This window comes from Mugil cephalus, chromosome 13, assembly GCF_022458985.1.
Source record: "Mugil cephalus isolate CIBA_MC_2020 chromosome 13, CIBA_Mcephalus_1.1, whole genome shotgun sequence".
Taxonomy (NCBI): Eukaryota; Metazoa; Chordata; class Actinopteri; order Mugiliformes; family Mugilidae; genus Mugil; species Mugil cephalus.
The window spans coordinates 23213991-23233078 of NC_061782.1; the positions used below are offsets into that span (position 1 = coordinate 23213991).

The following is a 19088-nucleotide window of genomic DNA, read 5'->3' on the forward strand; positions in this document are numbered from 1 at the left end:
AAAGAGTGTGGATTTTTGCAAAACATGTTTTTTCCATGTAGCAGTCTGATTTGCAAATTAAATGATAAAACTTCAAAATGTTTCTGATGTTTGGGTTACATAAAACTTGCAGAAGCCAGTTTCATTTTTTATTTGTGTTCATGGACACCATCAGCGTGGGCACTCAGTTTAGCAGACATTGGTGTTTGCGTAGAGAAACATCCAATTGGTGTCACGCTGTTTAATACTTCATGTGGAATATTGAGGTTTCATTTTTGTGCAAGAGAAATTTACTCTGTTGGGCTTTACTGAGCTTCATAGTAAATGTCATTTTTGTTGACAAATTGTGGAAATCACACGGTAGGATCTTACCATGTAGCAGTCCTTCAAGTGTAAGAAAAAAGTCACCTGCTTACACTTATTAACACCTGTATTTGATCAAATATCATATTCTACAAGAGTTGCTGCAAAAGTTGCATGATCGTGGAATGAAAGTGAAATCCTTTTAAGAAACAGTGCAGGATTATTACTGGTGTTAAATTGGCATTTTTATCATAAGTCCATACGTACTAGCTCATTTCAGCCTAAAGATAGATGTAGACATTTTAAGATAAGTAGGAGTATTCTTTTTTTTTTTTATTCAATGTATGCAAATTAGATGAATGTAATATTTTACAATTAGTGGTTTAAGCTTTAATCTAATGAATCATAAATTGGAACTAACCTCAACTTCCAGTGGTTTTATTGCCCAAACATAGCTGCAGACTTGTGTCTTGATACAAACATTGACGAGAGTTATCTGCTTTGTACACCCACCATCAACCCCAACAACCTCCTGCTAACACTTAAGCAGCTCGTAGGGCCTGTTCACACCTTAAGCTCAGATCAGATCGGATCTGGCATGCCTGATTGTAAGTGACCAGCTTTAGGTGCGTGTGTTCAGACCACGAATTAACATGAGTCTCCAAATGCATCTCCAGATACAATCTCAGTTTCTCACTCTGTATGTAAATAAACCCCAACATCATCTGGGGCGCAGTAGAATATTTTAACTGCTACAGTCTCTAATGGATCACCAGCGCTGCTTAAGAACTGAGATCAGTGCTGTTTTATGTGTGTGCATCATGACTATGTCCATAGCCTGAAAACCAGCCAGACTTTTGGTCTGGAGTTGCTTTTTTGGGAACTGATCAAGCTCTGGATCTGCCAGGCCAATCAAATTGTTTGGGCGGCTTTATGTGGTGGCGCATCATTCAAGCAACATGTAACTGCATATGTTTACAACAAAATGACTTTGCAATGACATGTATCATTTTCTCAGTATTGGCTGAATAAAGTTCAAATGACGTGTTATCAGACTCATATTCATATATTTTACTTCACACAACCACCAGGTATGTAAAGAATCTGCACTGATGCAATTTAGGTATAAAAAAACATTTCTGAAGAAGGTCTGTGTTTGAGTTCAGTTCTGGCCTTTCTGGGTGGAATTTACATGTCCTCTCTGTGCCTGTGTTTTCTCCAGGTACTCCAGTTTCTTCCCACCTCCAAAGACATGCTTAATATGTCAAATGGTGATTCTAAATTGACCCAATGTGTGAGTGTGAATGGTTGTTTGTCTCTGTGTTGGCCCTGTGATAGACTGTAGACCTGTCCACCCTAGTGAGGATAAGCGGTAGTAGAAGATGAGATATTTTTTGTGAGGTGTGGCTCAGCTTTGAAACTTTATGATGTCCCACTTGAACAAGAAAAAAAAAAAAAGAAAACAACTTGTTGGTTCAGCCAAGTAGTCCAACTGTGTTAGAAATTCACACACAAACACACACACACTGCAGTGTCACGCAGACCCACTCATGTTGAAGAAAATACGCACACACACTCTCTCGCACTCTATCTCTCCCTTTGGAGCAGATGGCTCCACAGTCATAGCTGATGTTTCACACATCAATGAAGCACACCATGTACTCACAACTAGTGAATACACACTCCGTCACAGACAGACACACACACACATTCTTGTGTCATGGGAGTCACAACAACAGCGTGCGCTCGCACAGAGAAGCATACTTGCATACGCAGACATGCATAACCCCGAACCCATGTGAACTCACCGTTGTGCCCGCAACCGTGAAAACACACACACATGCATGCGCAGTCACACACACGCATGCACAGAGTGTCCTCATATGTGCTAATTTATGGACTGAGGAGCAATGTTGTTGGCGAGTTAGCTCCAACCTCATAACACACACACACACAGGTTTAAAGCATTACGAGCTGAGAGGCAGTAGGTTATGGGGTAGTATTGTCATGGGTGTTGTTAGGCCTGATGTCAAATAGCCAATAGCCCCAAATGAGGATACTGCAGTATAGCATAGGAGCTCAAGGACATTATTGCTTTTATAAGGCAGTCAGCAGCACCTGTGGTTTTAATCAACACTCAACCCTAAATTCAGACCTCTGACAAACATAAATAAAGCACACTTTACTGGCTTTGCTGCTGGAGTCAGAGGGATTTTAGTCAGGAGCTCTGAGACAAACTGCTGCCACTTCCCCAGCAGTGGCCGTGCTCTTCACACATCCGCCACAAGAAGCCTCAAAAACAACACAACTCAAAAATGTTACTGCTGAGAAAAAAATTAATGCTCAGAAGGAATCTGATGTCAACTTTTTTTCTTTTGTGCCAAGTAGAGACTAGGAAATTAGTGTTATTTAACTTACTGGAGTCAATGTTTCTATAGCAACACAACTCTGGCCTCACCAATATTGGAAAAGGTGTGAAACATTCCCTCACAGCTGGTGGGCTATGAATTGGAGGAGCCAGTGTTAACTGTCTCATCTACAAAAATGAAAAGCAGGGATGCAGTGAATGACAAAAGACTAAGGTAAAATAAATATATATATCTTGCTTTCAGACTTTGGACCACCCAGTGGGGCTATGAGAAGAGTCGTGTTGACAGAATGAATAGTAGCACAGAGAGACACAGGCAACATGCCCAGATATCTTTGGCACCTTTGAGCAATTAAGGTACAGGAAAACATTTGATTCAAAGTGTTAGAAGGATTTGTTTTCCTTTGAAGAGGAGAGAAGTGGGTGATATCAGCATGCAGTGTGAGATGTGTTTGCTCTGTAAGCGGCGAAGCACTCACCTGTCGAGCAACAAAGTGTCAAAAATTACAGGAAATGATAATTAAAGCTCAAATACAGCGTGATATTGAAGCAACCTTCCTTAAACAATAAAAGGTGAAGCAAAATATTTCAGTTGTTGCTCTCATTAAAGATTCAAAGGGTCAGTTCACTCAAATCTTGAAATAATGAAACGCAATTAGGGAAAAAACTTTCAGCTTACAGGTACCATATAATATTCCTCATGTGGTTAGGGCTCTTATTTTTAATTGTACTACCACTAATACATGTTAAAATTTCCATTTGATTTGAGGAAAGAGTTTCAAGGTCAGATGTGATTGAAAGCCCCAGAACAGGCTATTAAAGGGATTGTTTTGTCCACAGCTGTTCCCATGGTCACTACTGAACCTGAGTGTTTGAGGCAGCCGGAACATGAAGTCCTTTAAATGATCAGATTTTTTTTTTTTTTTTTTTTTTAATCTGACATTTTTAGGAGGTCAGGGTTGATGGATGGGTCTGTTGTTTTCTCTGTGATTGACACTGTGATTGTCAACCTATATTTAGAGGGTGTTTGCTGACTGTTAACAGTTACCTTAACGTTATCAAGACCACCTCCCCTGTTCTGAACAACAGAGATTTAAGACAGCCAAGCAGCTATATCTGCAAATGGTCAAGCCAAAACGGATTAATTAGTCAGTCTATCAGGAGCTGTTTTTATGATAAACTAAGATAACTAGACGCTGCCAGGAGCAAGATGCAGATGCCAAAGTGGTTTAAATCCTCTTTTCTTATACTTTAGAATAACATTTGGGACTATTACTTCCTTATATCTGTCTTTAAAATGATGTTCTAGTATTCATCTGCTGCAAATTACCCTACTTAATATGCTGTGCTTTAAAGGTGTTGATGTATTTTGTCTGCAGTTTCAGACATCTATTGTTTTTTTATGCATTCATGTCCTAAATACAAATTATTCACAAGACTTAATCTTGCCCTGGTTGCATAATCCATCAGAGTGAACATCAAGTCTGAATTAATTGCCGGGGAAAGAATTGCCGACTTTGAACAGACACCTGTCTTCATTACTGCAGCCCTTCATGGTTTAACATCACTCAGACAGTCTTATCGGTTTGCTTCCCCGTTACTGTGTATTTTAAAGCTCCGGTCTTGATTTCACCTGACTCCTGTCCAAAGCTACACTTTCCCCGCACAGTCACTTGCTGCGAGGAGGAGTGTATTATGATTTTTCATTAAGCATGAAACACACACACATGAAAAAATTACTGAACAAGAAAGTTCCGCCTTCTTTCTGTCTATTAAAAATAAAAGATTTCTTTAAACAGCTTTTTGTCATTTTCTGCTTTAAATATTTTGCATCCTGTACTTACAGAAATAATGTTGAGTTGTATATCAGTCTGTCAGATCAGAGTCAAACTGCTTATTCAAGGTTTTTTTGTCACAGTTAAGAAAACAAATGCTTAAAATCATGAGGACGAACTCAGTTCATTCAACCAAAACTCATCCATGCCACTGATCTCAACACTCTACTCTATTTTGGCTTCAGACTCTGATGCCTATTTCTGCCTATGTCGCTCTCATGCAGTCCTTTTGTGCTGGCGCAAACATATCTCTCTCATTTTCTGTGCACAGAGCATGTTATTTGAATTTTTAAGACTTGATCGTTTCATGCAATTTCATCAGACCTGCCTGTGCTAAAGAACTTGCAGATAAAATTAGCTTGGGTGTCTGAGGATCCAAGGTGACTAGTGATAGTCATGTGTGGTTGTTCGCCAATTAAAAGTCTTGATATAGCTTTCTATTTCTGGCTTAGGTGACGAACAGAGTTGAATACGCGCCTTTGAAATGCCTGAGTTTTCTTGTGTGGTTAATTAAAGAACATGTTATTTATGATAATGTGTAAGCAATGGAAACTTTACCTTATGTTTTCTCAAATTGACATAATTTACTAAGTGTGAAAGCTCTAACTTGTTGACGGTGCTATATAACAGCTTAATTTTGTCATCTGTTTAATGAAGCACAATAATTAGTGTGTTTGAAGATAATCCACGTCTATTTATCCTTTGACAGTCTTTCAAGAGAAATTGGGTACAGCTATGAAGTTTGTTAGAGAGGAGTTGGAAAAGCGCCGTGTCCGGAAGACACTTCCAATAACTGAGAGAGGGAAAAGAAATCCAAGATTTTCCTCTGAAGAAAAACATGTTTTTCATTCAAGTGACAAAGATCTTTTTCGGTCCTGTAGTTGTGATTTGTGTCCTTCAAGTATGAACAAATATTGTTTCATTGTTCTACAGTCTCTGCACAGGGAGGAAGTCAGGGTGAATGGATGGGTCAGCAAACAGGAAATAGCTGCCGTTTTATACCAACAGCAGCGTTACGTGAAAAGGGTCATTCAAATCTTAGTACAATTTTCTCATTGAAAAGTCATTCCATTGTGTTAGCAGTGAAGGCAAAATTTACCACCAGACAAGATACCATGTTTGTCACAGTGTTTAAGGTAAAAATACCTAAACAGGATACCTTTCATCTAGCGAATCTAGTCTTCAAGGCAAGGCAACATGGTCTTTCCCACTCTGAATAAGATCAGATTAATGGATTCCTATGTAGGATTAGTAGCAACTAACATTAGCAAAGCGGCTAATGAACAGTGAAATTTTAGTCCTTGGTCAAAGTTAAGAAGTCCTGAACCTACCTATCAAGAAGTCCTGGACCTACCTATGCAAGCCAGTGAACATCAATGCTTTTCTAAAACTAATTGTGTTTTAATCAAAAACTCAGAAACTTCCATTTGCATTCCCTAAACTGAAAGAAAAACACTGTACTGTAAAACATACCGCCCATAAACTGAGAGGCAGCCAACGACGGCTCCCTTAAACAATTACCCAAATGATTCTCTACAAACTCCAGAAATGTATTAAGAAAACCCATAATTGTTTCCTGACCTGGCTTCTCTGTTTTTTCTGCTTAAATGTATAACTAAACCTCAGTCTGAATTGATCAGGAAACACCTGGATGTGTGTAAGTGACACTAATGTGTGACAAATTTTAGCAAGGCAGCTACTAAGCATGTAAAAATAAAGAAAAAGACAGCTGTTTCTCTCCCTACAGCTGTGGTCCCTAGCTGAAGCTAACAAGTCCTGGGCCAACCCAGACCAGAGAGACACCCAACAAAGCCAGTGAACCAACGTGCTGTACGAGAAATGATAACTGCATTGAGTTCAAGAAGCATCCATTTCCATTTGAAATCTTTAGTAGGACTGACAACATGTCACATCTGCTTCTTTTAACCACTGCCACAATCATTTGACAGCCAGGTGGTTATTAAAGTAACCATGTTTCCGATCTTGAAAAATGACAATCCATGATTTTTTCCCCTGATCCTTACCACAGACATGCTATGATCCGAATGAGATCTTTTTTATGCTTAAACCTATAACCAAACCTCAGTCACGGCAGTGCTTAATCAATTATCTATCAAGATCAACACATGCAATTTTCTTTGTTAATTTGGTTTAGAATTTAGAAGGGATATTTTGGAATTGATCAGTGTAGAAAGCACTTTAAAGCACTACTCTATGTGAGAGATTAGTTTAATTATTTTAAATAAGTGTGTGGAAGTGTTTATTTAAAGAGTAAAAACACTCAATGGAGTTTGGTAACCATTATCACAATCATTTCCTAAAGTCGGGCAAGTGGTTATTAAAGTAACCACGTCTCCAAAGGCCGTACAATTACAACCTATGATTGTTTCCTAACCACAGCCACATCTTTTTCTGACAGTTGTTTTGTTCTGTCATTTATTATATTACTGATAAAGATCAGCAGGTGTGTTTTTCCACAGTTGATTAGAAAACACTGATATGTGTCAATCAAGGAATTAATTAATTAAATTTAAATTGAGGTTTAATAACGTGATTAGGTAGTGGTGAAGTTGGCTGTAAAACACAATCAAAGACACTTTATTAACAGGCATTCAACACTTCATTACAGTTATATAAATATAAAAAAGAACTGAACTTGTCAACGCCCCCAGCTCCGCAGCACCATTGGAAAATAACAGTAACAGATGTGATCAAGTTACCCATATTTTCTTTTAAGCCCTAACTGCACCGTTATGCTGTACCAGCGTGACAACAACAAATATTCAATATTGTGCATGTTGACCTTTTGCAGCGCATACCTTTGCCTTTAATAATAAGAAAATAAATAAATAAAATAAAAAACAGGCAATAAGAGAACACTCAGCATTGCACCTGCAGAGCATTTCAAGGCTGCTGCAGGCTCCGTTGTATGCCTCCCAGTTAATTGGTGGCTAAGTCAGATGCATTGCTCATTTAGTCTAGGCTGGTCTCGCCCTAAGACTTATAGCCCTGTCATTTCACCGTGATATGTCATCGTAATTTCTGATTTATGAGGCTTATTAAGAGTATTGACAAAAGTGAAATACGATCAGACGCGATGTCGCACGAAACGAAACAAAAGACTTTACAGAGGTGTTAGAATGATCGCTTCATGAGCACCGTCTTTAATTTCAAGGATCAATACGTGACCTTATAACGGGAGACGTTGCTAAAAGGTGATTTAAAGAGGTTTAAGTTTTAAAACAAATTGAAAAGTGTCATTTTATTTCTAGTGAGCGGAGCAGCAAGTGCTCCGTGTCTATAATGAGCTTACTGTAGCACTGCCCTCAGTAAACCTCTTGACGTCTCATCAGATGCGTCTCTTTGAAGCTCGTTGGAATTTTTGGTGCACCCCTACAAGGACTCGCTGTAATTATGTTTGCCTGTAACATTCAGCACGAATGAAGCACGGGGTTTAGTTGGAGTTTAGATAATGAGAGGGAGAAAAAAAAGAAGTAAAAGAAGCGTGTGACTCATCCGGCCAGTTCAAATCGTCCCACACAGCTTCATGACTCCACAGAATCCACACAGCTCATTTCCATTCACATTTTAATCTAGTGCCTTTTTTTCTAAACTAAGGATGCTTGTGATTTAAAATATGGTTGGAATTTACACCCAATAATGTGCAGGAAACCTAAAAGAGTAAAGAACAACTCTATTGACTTCTTCGCCGACCTCAAACACTTGCAGTTTAAAAAGAAAAGAAAGAAAAAAACGAGAAATTTAAATACGGACTCGGAGCCAGAGAAGCTCTTAGTGTAACAAACGGGGACCCTCACCGGCCTCCCCCACCCCCCAACTGCATCTTTCTGCTTCCAATACCGAGTCAATTAACCTAATGGAAGTGGCAATTAATTAAGTCGACAAACACAATGATTAAGGACCTGACAATCAAGCGAGTGGGAGTGGTTTAAGTCAGGGTAATTTAGAGGTAATGATTTCCTGGCTTCTATTTGATGCAGAAAATTAAAACAAAACAAAAAAAAGAAAGAAAAAAAAAAGAGGGGGGCATGCACTCTGACTGGATTTATGTCAGATAAATGTGAGCAGGCTCAAAGCTGAAATAAATACAGAGGAAACGCTTCAATTCAAAGATGTGAGTCTGAAAGCTGTCCAACTTGACTCCCACCGTCTAGATGTCAAACATGAAACAGAACAGCTTCAAACTCGGCAGCTAAAGAGAAGAGAGAGAAGTAACCGTGATCACGCCTTACCGTGTTTCTTTGGCTGTTGGTTCCTATTGGTCCCCTGAACACCCCCTTGATGCTCCTCAGCTGTCCGTCACGCAGATGGGTGGAACTGATCACAATGTAGTAGCACGCCATTGGATGCGCTTGTGTTGTTAAAGATCTACCTTAAAAATCTACCTGGACTTTGAAGAAAAACTCATCTCCTTCTTCTGCTGTGCTGCTCAACTCTCTCCTGCTCCTCTCATTTCCCCTCCTTGTTTTATAAAGAAGAGGAGGGACTAAGATTTAAGATTTTTTTTCAAAAAAAAGAAAAGAAAAAAGAAAAGGAAGAGAGCAGTTCCCCCTCTGCTTCTCTGATTTATTCTCTCTCTTCTCTAAGTTTCTGACTCTTTCACTCCCTGCTCGTCTCCCCTCACCCCTGTCTTTTCTTAAATATTTCACCCCCTGCTCCTCCTTTATTTCCTGTCTTTCTCGAAATGTATTTATTTTTTATTCCTTCTCCCTTTTGTCTCCTCCCTTAAACTGCCTCCCGCCGAGATGCCTGTCCCTCGTTAAATATTTCTCTCTAAGTCATCTTTTCTCTCCAGATGTTTTGCTCCCATCTTTCATTCATCAATCTTTCCCAGTCATTGACTCTCTCTCCCCCGCTCGCGCTCTCTCTCTCTCGCTCTCTTTCTCACTGAGTCTGAATTTCTTCCCAAAAATCTCAGCCGCTCACTGATCAGTCTTGCAGTTCCTCTAACTATCTCCAGTCCGCTGCCTCCTTCTCCTCACTCCACAGTCTCTCCAACCCCTTTTGTTTTGCCTTCCTCTTTGTCTCTCTATCTCTCTAAGTGGCAGGGAGGGATACTTTTTCCCTTCCTCTTACTATCTCCACATCTCCTGCCTTTCTTTCTTTCCCTCTCTTCGCCTCTTTTTGCTCTCTGCCTCCTTGTTAGTGTGGAGAAGAAGAAGTACTCTCCTCCCTCTGTCTTTCTCTCTGTCAGAGCAGTCGTGCAGCTTCCTCTCAGATGCTCCTCTCCTCTCCTCTGCTGCGCTGCATGTGTTCGCTCTCCTCCCTCCCTCTATCTCCCTCTCTCCGCTGATCTCTTGCTCTGCGGCCAGCAGAGTGGTTTGCTCCTCAGTTACCCGCGGTTACCATCTGCCCTTTTAACACATGGAGTGCTGACGCTTGCTCTCTCCTGCCTCCCTCTCCATCCCTCCCTCCCGCCCTCCACCTCTCCCAGCCTCTCCTCTTGCTGCCTCTCTTCTCTCTTTAATCATCCCCTTCTCTCCCTCCTTCCCTCGTTCTCTCCAGCCAAAGGAGACAAGCTCCACCTACTGGTAAGCAGGGAACATGCAGAGAGGTGGAAGAAAGAAAGAAAGAAAGATAGAAAGAAAGAAAGAAAATTAAAGCAGTTGGCGTCTTTACAATACTGAAGCGTGCCAGTTCATTAGGTACACTAGTGGGAATGAATGCATTTTAATGCAGCCCTGCACTATTAAAGTTTTCATTTTGGAGGCTCTGTGGTGTGATACTGTTCAGGGGCGGATCTTAGGATCTGGGGGGTCAAAGGGTAGATAGAAGAGGGCCCCTAGGAGGTGTTGTGGGTTTTTTTTCTTTCTTCTAGCTATTAAAATCTCTTCCATTTCAGCTTTTCAAACCCATTTGTGACACAGTTATGACAGTCATGTGCTAAATCTTAACTTCTTCATGCTCATCATGTGTTTTCATTGTGGATGCCATAGTTTGTAGTGGTTGCGGCTAAATCACAGACACACTTTTATTTCACTCCAGTTTAACAGTACCACATTGCATCCGTGATACCACCTTCTGACACAGTTTCAACATCAACTGAACATCACAACAGTCATGAAGGTGCAATTTGATGAATTTGTTTTCACCAGTGTACTTAATGTACTGGCAAGTGAGGGTCTAACCCTTGTATGGACCATGGAGTGTGATTTTGTGTTTTGCCCTGCAGTAATTTTTATTTCTTTATATATATATTTAATTTCCTTTATTGATCCCTTGTGGGAATGCTTTTCTGCTTTTGACCCCTTTATGGGTTCACACAACAGCGTTCAGGAGCAGTGAGTTGCTCCTAAGGAGCAGTTTGGGGATTTGATGCTTGTTCATCACCTCAGCCATGGACATGCATCTGTGCAAACCTGTGACCTTACGGCCTTAAAGCTGCTGCTCTAAACTCTCCACAGCTCCATAAATGAATTCATTCATTGTGAATGTGTCAGTTTCTGTGTCTTGCCTATGCTCAGGTTAGTCTGTGTGAACCCACATTCCCCTAGAATCCTGAGGAATTCAGTCGTGAAGAAAACACAATTAAATACACAAATGACACAGGTAGGCCTTAGATGGTCCATCATCAAGATTACATGGCATAAAATAATATTGGCTTGCAGTCTATTGGTTTTTCTTGTCCTCTCTGTACTGATAACGATGATGACTGGAACTGAGCGGCTCATGTTGGAGTTAATAAATGTGGCGCTATAACCGGATAGAGAAAAGATGTCTGATGCATCGCAGGTGGTTGTCTGGCCACTGAGAGATGAGAACAAGGAAATGCATTTTTGGACAAATCACAGTTGTCACAGCAGTGCGTACGTACATTTATGGGGGGGGGGTCTGTTCTACCACTAGTTTTAGGCTGCAGTCTCAGTATATGAAGTGAAAACATGGTACCGCATTAGAGCAGAAGTTTTAGTTTTAATTCTTTCAAAACAAATAACAGAATCTGACAATCATCTTTCTAGTATCTACTGGAGACAAGTGGCGGGGAGATACTGTGTCTCTGCTTGATGCCAGGAAGAAGCTGTGCAACCAGGCGAGACAGCGCTGACTCACACCGAGTCACAAGACGGTGAGAAATGAAGGTATGTAAAACAGAGTCCACATCCGTCCGTTATTATGCTTAGTGAATCCACAGTAATCTCTAATACACAAACAGAATCCATGTTTCTATCTCCACTTATGTATTTATTTCCCTGCTCTTCATCTAATACTGTTATTCATATGTAAACACGGAGGCCTTTTGTCTTCATGCCGTTAAAAACCTGTCCGTCCATCCGGGCTCATCCTTGTGAAGACTTTGACTTCATAAAACCATGTTTTTGGACGTAATAAAAGAATATTCTTTTACACACAACAATTTTCAGCTCATAAAGAACATAATATTGTCTAAAAACACTTTTATTAAACTCTTCACAACATGCTGTTGCCATAGTTGTGGAACAATCTCCCAGAGGAAGTCTAAACCTACCTGCAACCTCTGAACCTCCACGGAAATATGAAGCTGAATGAACACTCAAGTGACAAAAACTGCAATTCTTCAACTGTCCACTAGAAACTGCCTCCAAAAGTGGTATCTACTGGACGTTTTCCTCTTCTGTCTGTTTTTGAATTGTCCTTCAGTGAGGTGGAGTCAGGCATTGCCAAGATGGAGATGGCTGTAGGCACCACACTGAGCTTCAAAACTGCTCTTTAGGAAACCTCTGTAACATCCAGGAGGGTTCGTCCATCTTAAAATACAGTCAGAGGGTTGGACACCAAGCTGACTCGTCAAAAGAGGGAAAGCATCAGATGACAATGTGGACATACCTCAGGAATTCAAATTCTAATCATGACAACATTTTACTCAAGCATCTACAAGGATAAACTGGTTACATTTTAAATCCAAAATGGCAACTTTGGTTGAACTCTTCATATCATATCATCATATCGTGTCCTTTCATTGAGGAAATCAGACCAGCTGACTGATCTCCTTTAAACCTCTGCTTTTGTTCTTGGTTTTAATAGAGTTTTTAATCAAATTTTAATTGTGTTTTGGGTATTTTATTATTTCATTGTTTTTTATTTATTGGTCAGAACTAAGATGCAACACACTGAACTTAAGCTGAAAAATCAAGGTGTAATAGTGAAGTGTCACAAAATGTGTCCAAAAATGAGTCAGCCCCCATCAGAAACAAATGCATTTGCAGCCTGGTATAAAAAGTGCTTATGATACAGCTCCAGCTTCTTTCCATTTCCCTTTTTGAATTAGCCTGGAGTTAGGATGAGTGAGGCCCTGCCAAAATGGTGACGGCTCAACGTACCGCGATGAGATTCAACAGCTCTTCAGAAAAACTATTTGTAACATCATGGAGGGTTCATTTATCTTTATATACAGTCAATGGACTTAAACTGCAACTTAATTTGTTGCTGCAGTCAAACAACCATAAGACAGTGATTATAGTTTATTCATGGTTGAATAAGCACAAAAATAGGAAACGTTTCTGTGTTACAATAGGAAATAGCAGGCTTCACGATATTAAGAACTACAGTAAATCTCCGGGAGATAATGATTCCTTTATTTAATCATCACTTTCAGCACAATTCAATTCCTCTATTAATTCTTTAATTCTGGCCATACTTACTTTTGGATTTTCTCACTTGGAAATGTTGGTTTTGAGCCATCTGTTATTAATGAGAAGAATCAGAATTTAATCTCAGAATAACTGGACTGAACCTTTCATTTATAGCATAGTTGGCTGGTCTCACATTTTGAAGGCTCACACTGCATGCAAATGGATTGTTAATGAGCCTAGTGTTGAGCAAACTTTTGTTTATGTCCAAACCCCTCGCTTTTTGCACTTTAACGTTCCCTGAAGGAAAAAAAAACAACTCTTGAAAAGCAGATGAATTATGGATTTGTGCCTGGTATAGAATTAATTGAAGCACCTCGTCTCGGTTTAATAAAACTGACTTCTCAAAATTCAGACCTATCGAGATTAAGCAAGCGGAAATATGTTTGACATAAATTTTTACCCTCACTGTGTAAATAACGATGAGAAATAAAACATTGCTTTAGGCTCTAAAAGAATAATGTGCTCACGAGGCTTTCTAGCAACTCTTAGGACAGGAGAGAAAGAAGAAGGCAGTTGGCATTTTCATAAAGCAACCTGACTATAACACATAAGAGTAAAAAGTGTTGGATATGTGGCTGCTACTCAGCCCCCAGTGACCACTTGTTCAATCTAAAGCTGTCAACAGTCGCAGACTGCGGCAGAACACATGTGGTGTAGAAATGTCCTTGTGGTTTGGAGGTATATCAGACAAATAAAATAAACAATATGGCCTCACAATATGGAATATGCTATGGAGCAACATTATGCATAGGCGAACTACGGCTCTGCAGCTTTATTAAAGTTCTGGGGAATTGAAAACCAAAACTGTTGCCCCCCCCTTAAGATGGTGATATACTGAAGTCACTGCTTCTCAGAGACATACTGGATTCATGCTCACAGGACAATGCAGTCCTCCAGACATCTTCTAATTTATGACCTTTTGAGCTTGAGTCCATGTCCTCACTTTATATGTGTTTTATTGTGTGTGGCAGAGCAGCGCTTTATAGCCATTCACAAATGTCCCCTTTAACTTAGATGAAGAAAACGGATTGTACATAACATTGGACAGACATTCTTTAACATCAGTCGTAGGATTCCTGGTGAGTGGTTTTGAAGCTCAGTGTGGTGTCACAGGCGGTCGCCATCTTGGAATTGCCTGACTCCACCTATAGCTCCCAGATAAAATTGTTGAAGAAGTTGACGTGTCAGTTGGCTTGAGGCAGAGAGCTAGCAACCTGTGAGGAAAGCCACTTGTCACTTAATTAAGCCTTACTTTAAGTTAAATAGGTGTTATTTAAATTTTTTTGTTCTCATGAATGGTGAAATTAGCTCTAGAGACCAAAACTGTTTTTGTACCAGGCCACAAACTAGTTTATTTCTGCTGTAAAGAGAGAGAGAGATTTTAATGTGGACGTCTACGTGAACCAACTGCTGTTGGAGCCAGCATCTAGTGGACATTAAAGGAACTGCAGCATTTCTGACACGACTACATTGGCTCTGAATGTAGCAGCTTGATGAATTCTGTCTTTAAATTAGACTGTATTCACCACGTTCATGAGAAAACTCTCTTGCGGTATTCACAAGCGCATGTAACATCAGAGTTCTGAAGTTGTGACATGTTATTTCAGTCGCATAAACTTTTGTTTCTTTTCTCTTTTGAATTTCCTACATTAAGTTGCCAGGTCGTTAACAGCTTAATAACCCGTGACACCACCTCTCGCTTCTAGACACCAGCAGTTGCCTAGCAGCAGTGCTCTTGCAACTTACAGCTTTTGCAGCCACTTGTACGGCAAGCCTTATGTGCGCATGACCTTCCGTGTCAGAACCACAAGCTCATGCGCTCCATTCGAAGGCAGGAGAGGACAGAATAACGCTGCATATTAAAAAAAAAAAAAAATAAAAAATGTAGCAAGCCATGACAGTCATCACTGGTTTGCACTGGATGCATATTTAAGCTGAGATAATGACTTAACGGCTGACATCATTTTAGCGTAAAACTAAAGCTAAAAATATATATTAAGTGTACTAAAATTGGAAACCATAAGGAAGATAAATTTACTCTCTTGTTTTTTTTTTTGTTTTTTTTTTTTTTGTTAGTACATTTAACTGAAGAACACATCATAATTAGTGTGAACTGCAGTGTGAACATATACAGATCAATGTGACTACCTTATAATTATATAACCAAGTAGTTCACCATATTGTTCATATACAGAGCACTGGTACACGGACCACTGAACAGGAATTAATGCCAGCGCCCTTATTTGCTGCTGATGAGCCATCTTGTATAAAATTACACTTGCTAAAATGACCTAAGAGTCAAATAAATAAGCCCTAATAAATCAGTGAATGAGTAAAACAGTAATGGCAGCGTGGGGGAAAAAATGGAAAAAAGTAGCAGCGTGATAAAAATTGTGATATTAAATGGCATGTAGTAAAGTGGCGTGACTGGATAACACTGAAGTGCTGCTTTCTGATTTACCAAAATCAGTTTTACCAGTGAAATTATAACCAATCACAGACCTGTTTGCACGTATACGTAGCGCTGAGGGCATGTCTGAACTTTGTGTCGATTGCCCTGCTGGTGTGTAACGGTACTGTATCAATTACTCTCTGATTGGGAACACAATGTTGCTTTTAAATCACCCTGAAACTAAACTAAGAAACAGTAAAGCTGAAAATGTATCTTCTATTACACCAACAACGACGACCACATTTCAATCTCTAAATTATTTAAGGCTGCCAAACAAGCAATGAAAATGTGTTTTTACTAGAGTCCATTTATAAATAAATGTGTTGCTGAGCGTTCTTTGTGGGACACAGTGCAGCTATGCATCTTTCTCTGCATGTTTGCGGGTGATTTAGTTGTTATCTCAAGCATAGCGTTCAATGAATATATTTGTACAAATGAATGTGTTTTTTTTGTTTTGTTTTAAACATACATAAAAGTGTTGTTGTCGTTGCACCGAGAACCTACAAAAAAAAAAAGTTCCATGTCCCTCTTGGTGATTGCTACGCCCAGCTGGACCTCATTAAATAAAAGTGCACCCAGCGACCTTTTTGTGGGAAAGACAACCCGCAACGCTTCACTGCACAAAACACTTGAAAAAATTTGCAACTTTCTGTGAAGGTACACCAACATTAACTGCACGTTTATCCCCCTGGAATATCACTTTAGAATCCTTTATCGATGATTAATGCTGCGGATGTGACAGGAACTACACACATTATTTGGTCTTTTCCCCAGCTGAAAGAGGGCTGCCATTCTTAAATTCTCATTCGATACACTCACTGAACGTGAAACTAAAGCCCGGCGCTGAGATTTCCTTTTTTCCCGTGTCCCAGTTAGTTTTCATTCAACAAGAAACAAAACAAATCCTTCCTTGTGTTTCTCACTGAATGACTCTGAATTACTACATTTGCATCGGTGTTGGCTCGTACAGGGATTTTCCTCAACAGGAAATTGTACAGACCCCCAGAGTCTCTCTCTGGTTTGGTGACCGAATATTGTCGCCGAGCTTTGAGGAAAATAAAGTACGGTAAGAGGCTTATCTGATAAATTTCCTTCTTCTTTGGGTCCCATGATCCAACGCTGCAATAAGCTTAAAACCCTCCCATCGGCTCCACTAGATTAATTTAACACGAATATGAACCGAAAACAAAGTTTTTACTCCCTGTTCAATTCTTCTCGTGGTTTATGCTCACGTTTATGTGTATCCATTTGCTTTTATTTGTATAAATGGGTGCATTTATATTTCCCCTAGTATCCCATCATGTTTTATGTCTGTATTATATATATCCTCTGCTTGTTTTTTTAATGCAGTGGCAAGATAATGGAGGTTGTTGGTGGATTATTAGTCTTGTTTGGGGACTGGGGAGATAAGAAGAAAAACATAAAAACATAAAATATAATAATATTGCAGGATTATTTATTAATATATCACATATACACCCAAAGGAGAAAATAATAATGAAGAGCAATTCATTTGTACTGTTTGCACATTTAGGTGAAGATAAAAATGGAAGGATAGGAAAATGCCTCTTGGTGGAGCAGATGTTTACCACATATATGATGCAGTGGTTGGTTGCAGTGCATGCACACATGTGGAATATTAAACTGATCTTTGACATGAAGTTCGTCCATCAGGTAATGGACAGGGATCTTGTCACAGTGCACTAACCTGGAAGCCAGACACACTCCCATTATTTTAGGCTCCGTTGAAAGCTGATGTTGATTTGGCAAAGACGGGACAGGCTAACAAGATCATTTGGACTCGGTTTTATGAGGTGATGGACGGAAGAGTAACGACGACGTAATCACACAGGTCATCTGAGCACCGTGGAGTTCAATTTGTTCACAGCAAACTGGATCTGATTGGTTGGGGGACTATCTAGTTAATGCGGATGTTGTTGTTTTAAAAGCATCAAGAATCCTGGTTAAAGTAGTGCAAATGTGAAACAGTAGAAAGCACTATGAATAAAATAAAATAAATTAAGTGAAAATTAGAAAGTTTTTTGACTTACAGTTGTTTTTATTCACTCAGCGTCTTTGCAGCGTGGTGTCTGTATCTTGATCTTACAGACCATAACATGTGTATGTAGATGTTTCTTGTCCACAGAGGCCCCTCCTCTCAACATAGATACAGCAAGACATGCAGTATCTATCTCTTACAGATGCTGCAAGAGAGGAAGAAAGGGAACTCACTGTGACATGTTTACAGGGTGTAAATTGAAACCTTGAGCTAATTAAATTAATTCAACATTTACATATAATTTCCATGAGATAATATGTATTCTTTTAAATGAAAAATGGCTCGTAGTGTAGCAGGACTTAAATAAATGAGGACAATAAATAATATATTATATCCCGTACTTTTGTGCATGTGATTGATGCATGTGGGGGAATCCCAAAAGAAAAATGCAAACCAGGATTCACCATTGTTCACTTCTGCAGTTCATTAAATCTAATGAAAGCCAGTGAGCCTGATAACATTGTACTGCTTTGGGGGAAATTATTCACCATCCTGCATGTACCTCTCTGTCGGTCTGTTAATATTGTCGTATCGAGGCCCGAACAGAGCGAGATGGTGGTTGGACCCCGTGAGACCCTGCAGATGGGACAGCTTGTGCCATACTGTGGGCCGTCACATCCAGACGGTAAAATGTCACAAAAATGTCAGGGGAAACCCAGTTGGCTTCACAGCAGATACTCCTCAGCGATACGCCATTGAACAACACCAAAGAAAAGGCCAAACTGCCCCGCACTCAAGAGCTGTCACAGACTGCATATTGGCAGTGTTGCCATTAGTCAGACACTAACTCAATATTTCATGTGCCTGTTTCTCAAGTTAAGACTATATAAAGCAGATACAAAGCCACGAGTCCCCCGAATATTTAGTTATTAACAGTGACAGGCCCGCTCTTTGCAATCAGTCCACGGCTTTAAAGGGGAGTTAAATAATCTATGACCTTTACAGGACCAGTAGGAATTGCAACCAATTTGGCAGAACTTATCTCCTTCTCCAAGTCTCTGGCACGGAACCAGCCCTCCACCCCTCCTCTTCCCCTGAGCGACGGCAGCCTGCAACTGACACAAACTACAAAGCTGCATTTTTCCAAAAAGGGGACAAACAAGCTCTCTAATGAGAGGGGGGCTCATAATGAGAGCAAAAATCCAGCGCAAATGTCTCTTTGAAGAGGTAACACATCACGATGTGAAATACTGGAATAATAATAATAGTCATAATAATAACGACGCGTGTGTGTTCTGCCCTGATTTAGCACTTAACAAGAGTTTATTTGTGTCCTCAATCCATACTACACACTGTTTTTAAACCATGGGATGCGATCATCGTAATGTGCTGCTTAAACATGTAGTTTACTGTGACAGGGAATAACACATGCATGCTTTTAGCAGCTCTTCCATTTCAGCTCTTTAAAATTTGCCCATGTTTAACACTCAACAGCCACTTCATTAGGTACATTGGTAAAAAA

The 19088-nt window shown here is 39.8% G+C and overlaps 1 protein-coding gene across 1 annotated transcript in view; it reads right to left on the reverse strand.

Annotated features, from left to right (window-relative positions):
* LOC125019114 overlaps positions 1-9848 on the reverse strand; it is a 65026-nt gene extending 55178 nt beyond the window's left edge. Inside the window, exon 1 of the mRNA XM_047603625.1 lies at positions 8739-9848. Coding sequence (XP_047459581.1) covers positions 8739-8849 — 111 coding nt within the window. The 5' untranslated portion in view covers positions 8850-9848. The remainder of the gene's footprint in view (positions 1-8738) is intronic.
* Between the last annotated feature and the right edge of the window lie 9240 nt (positions 9849-19088).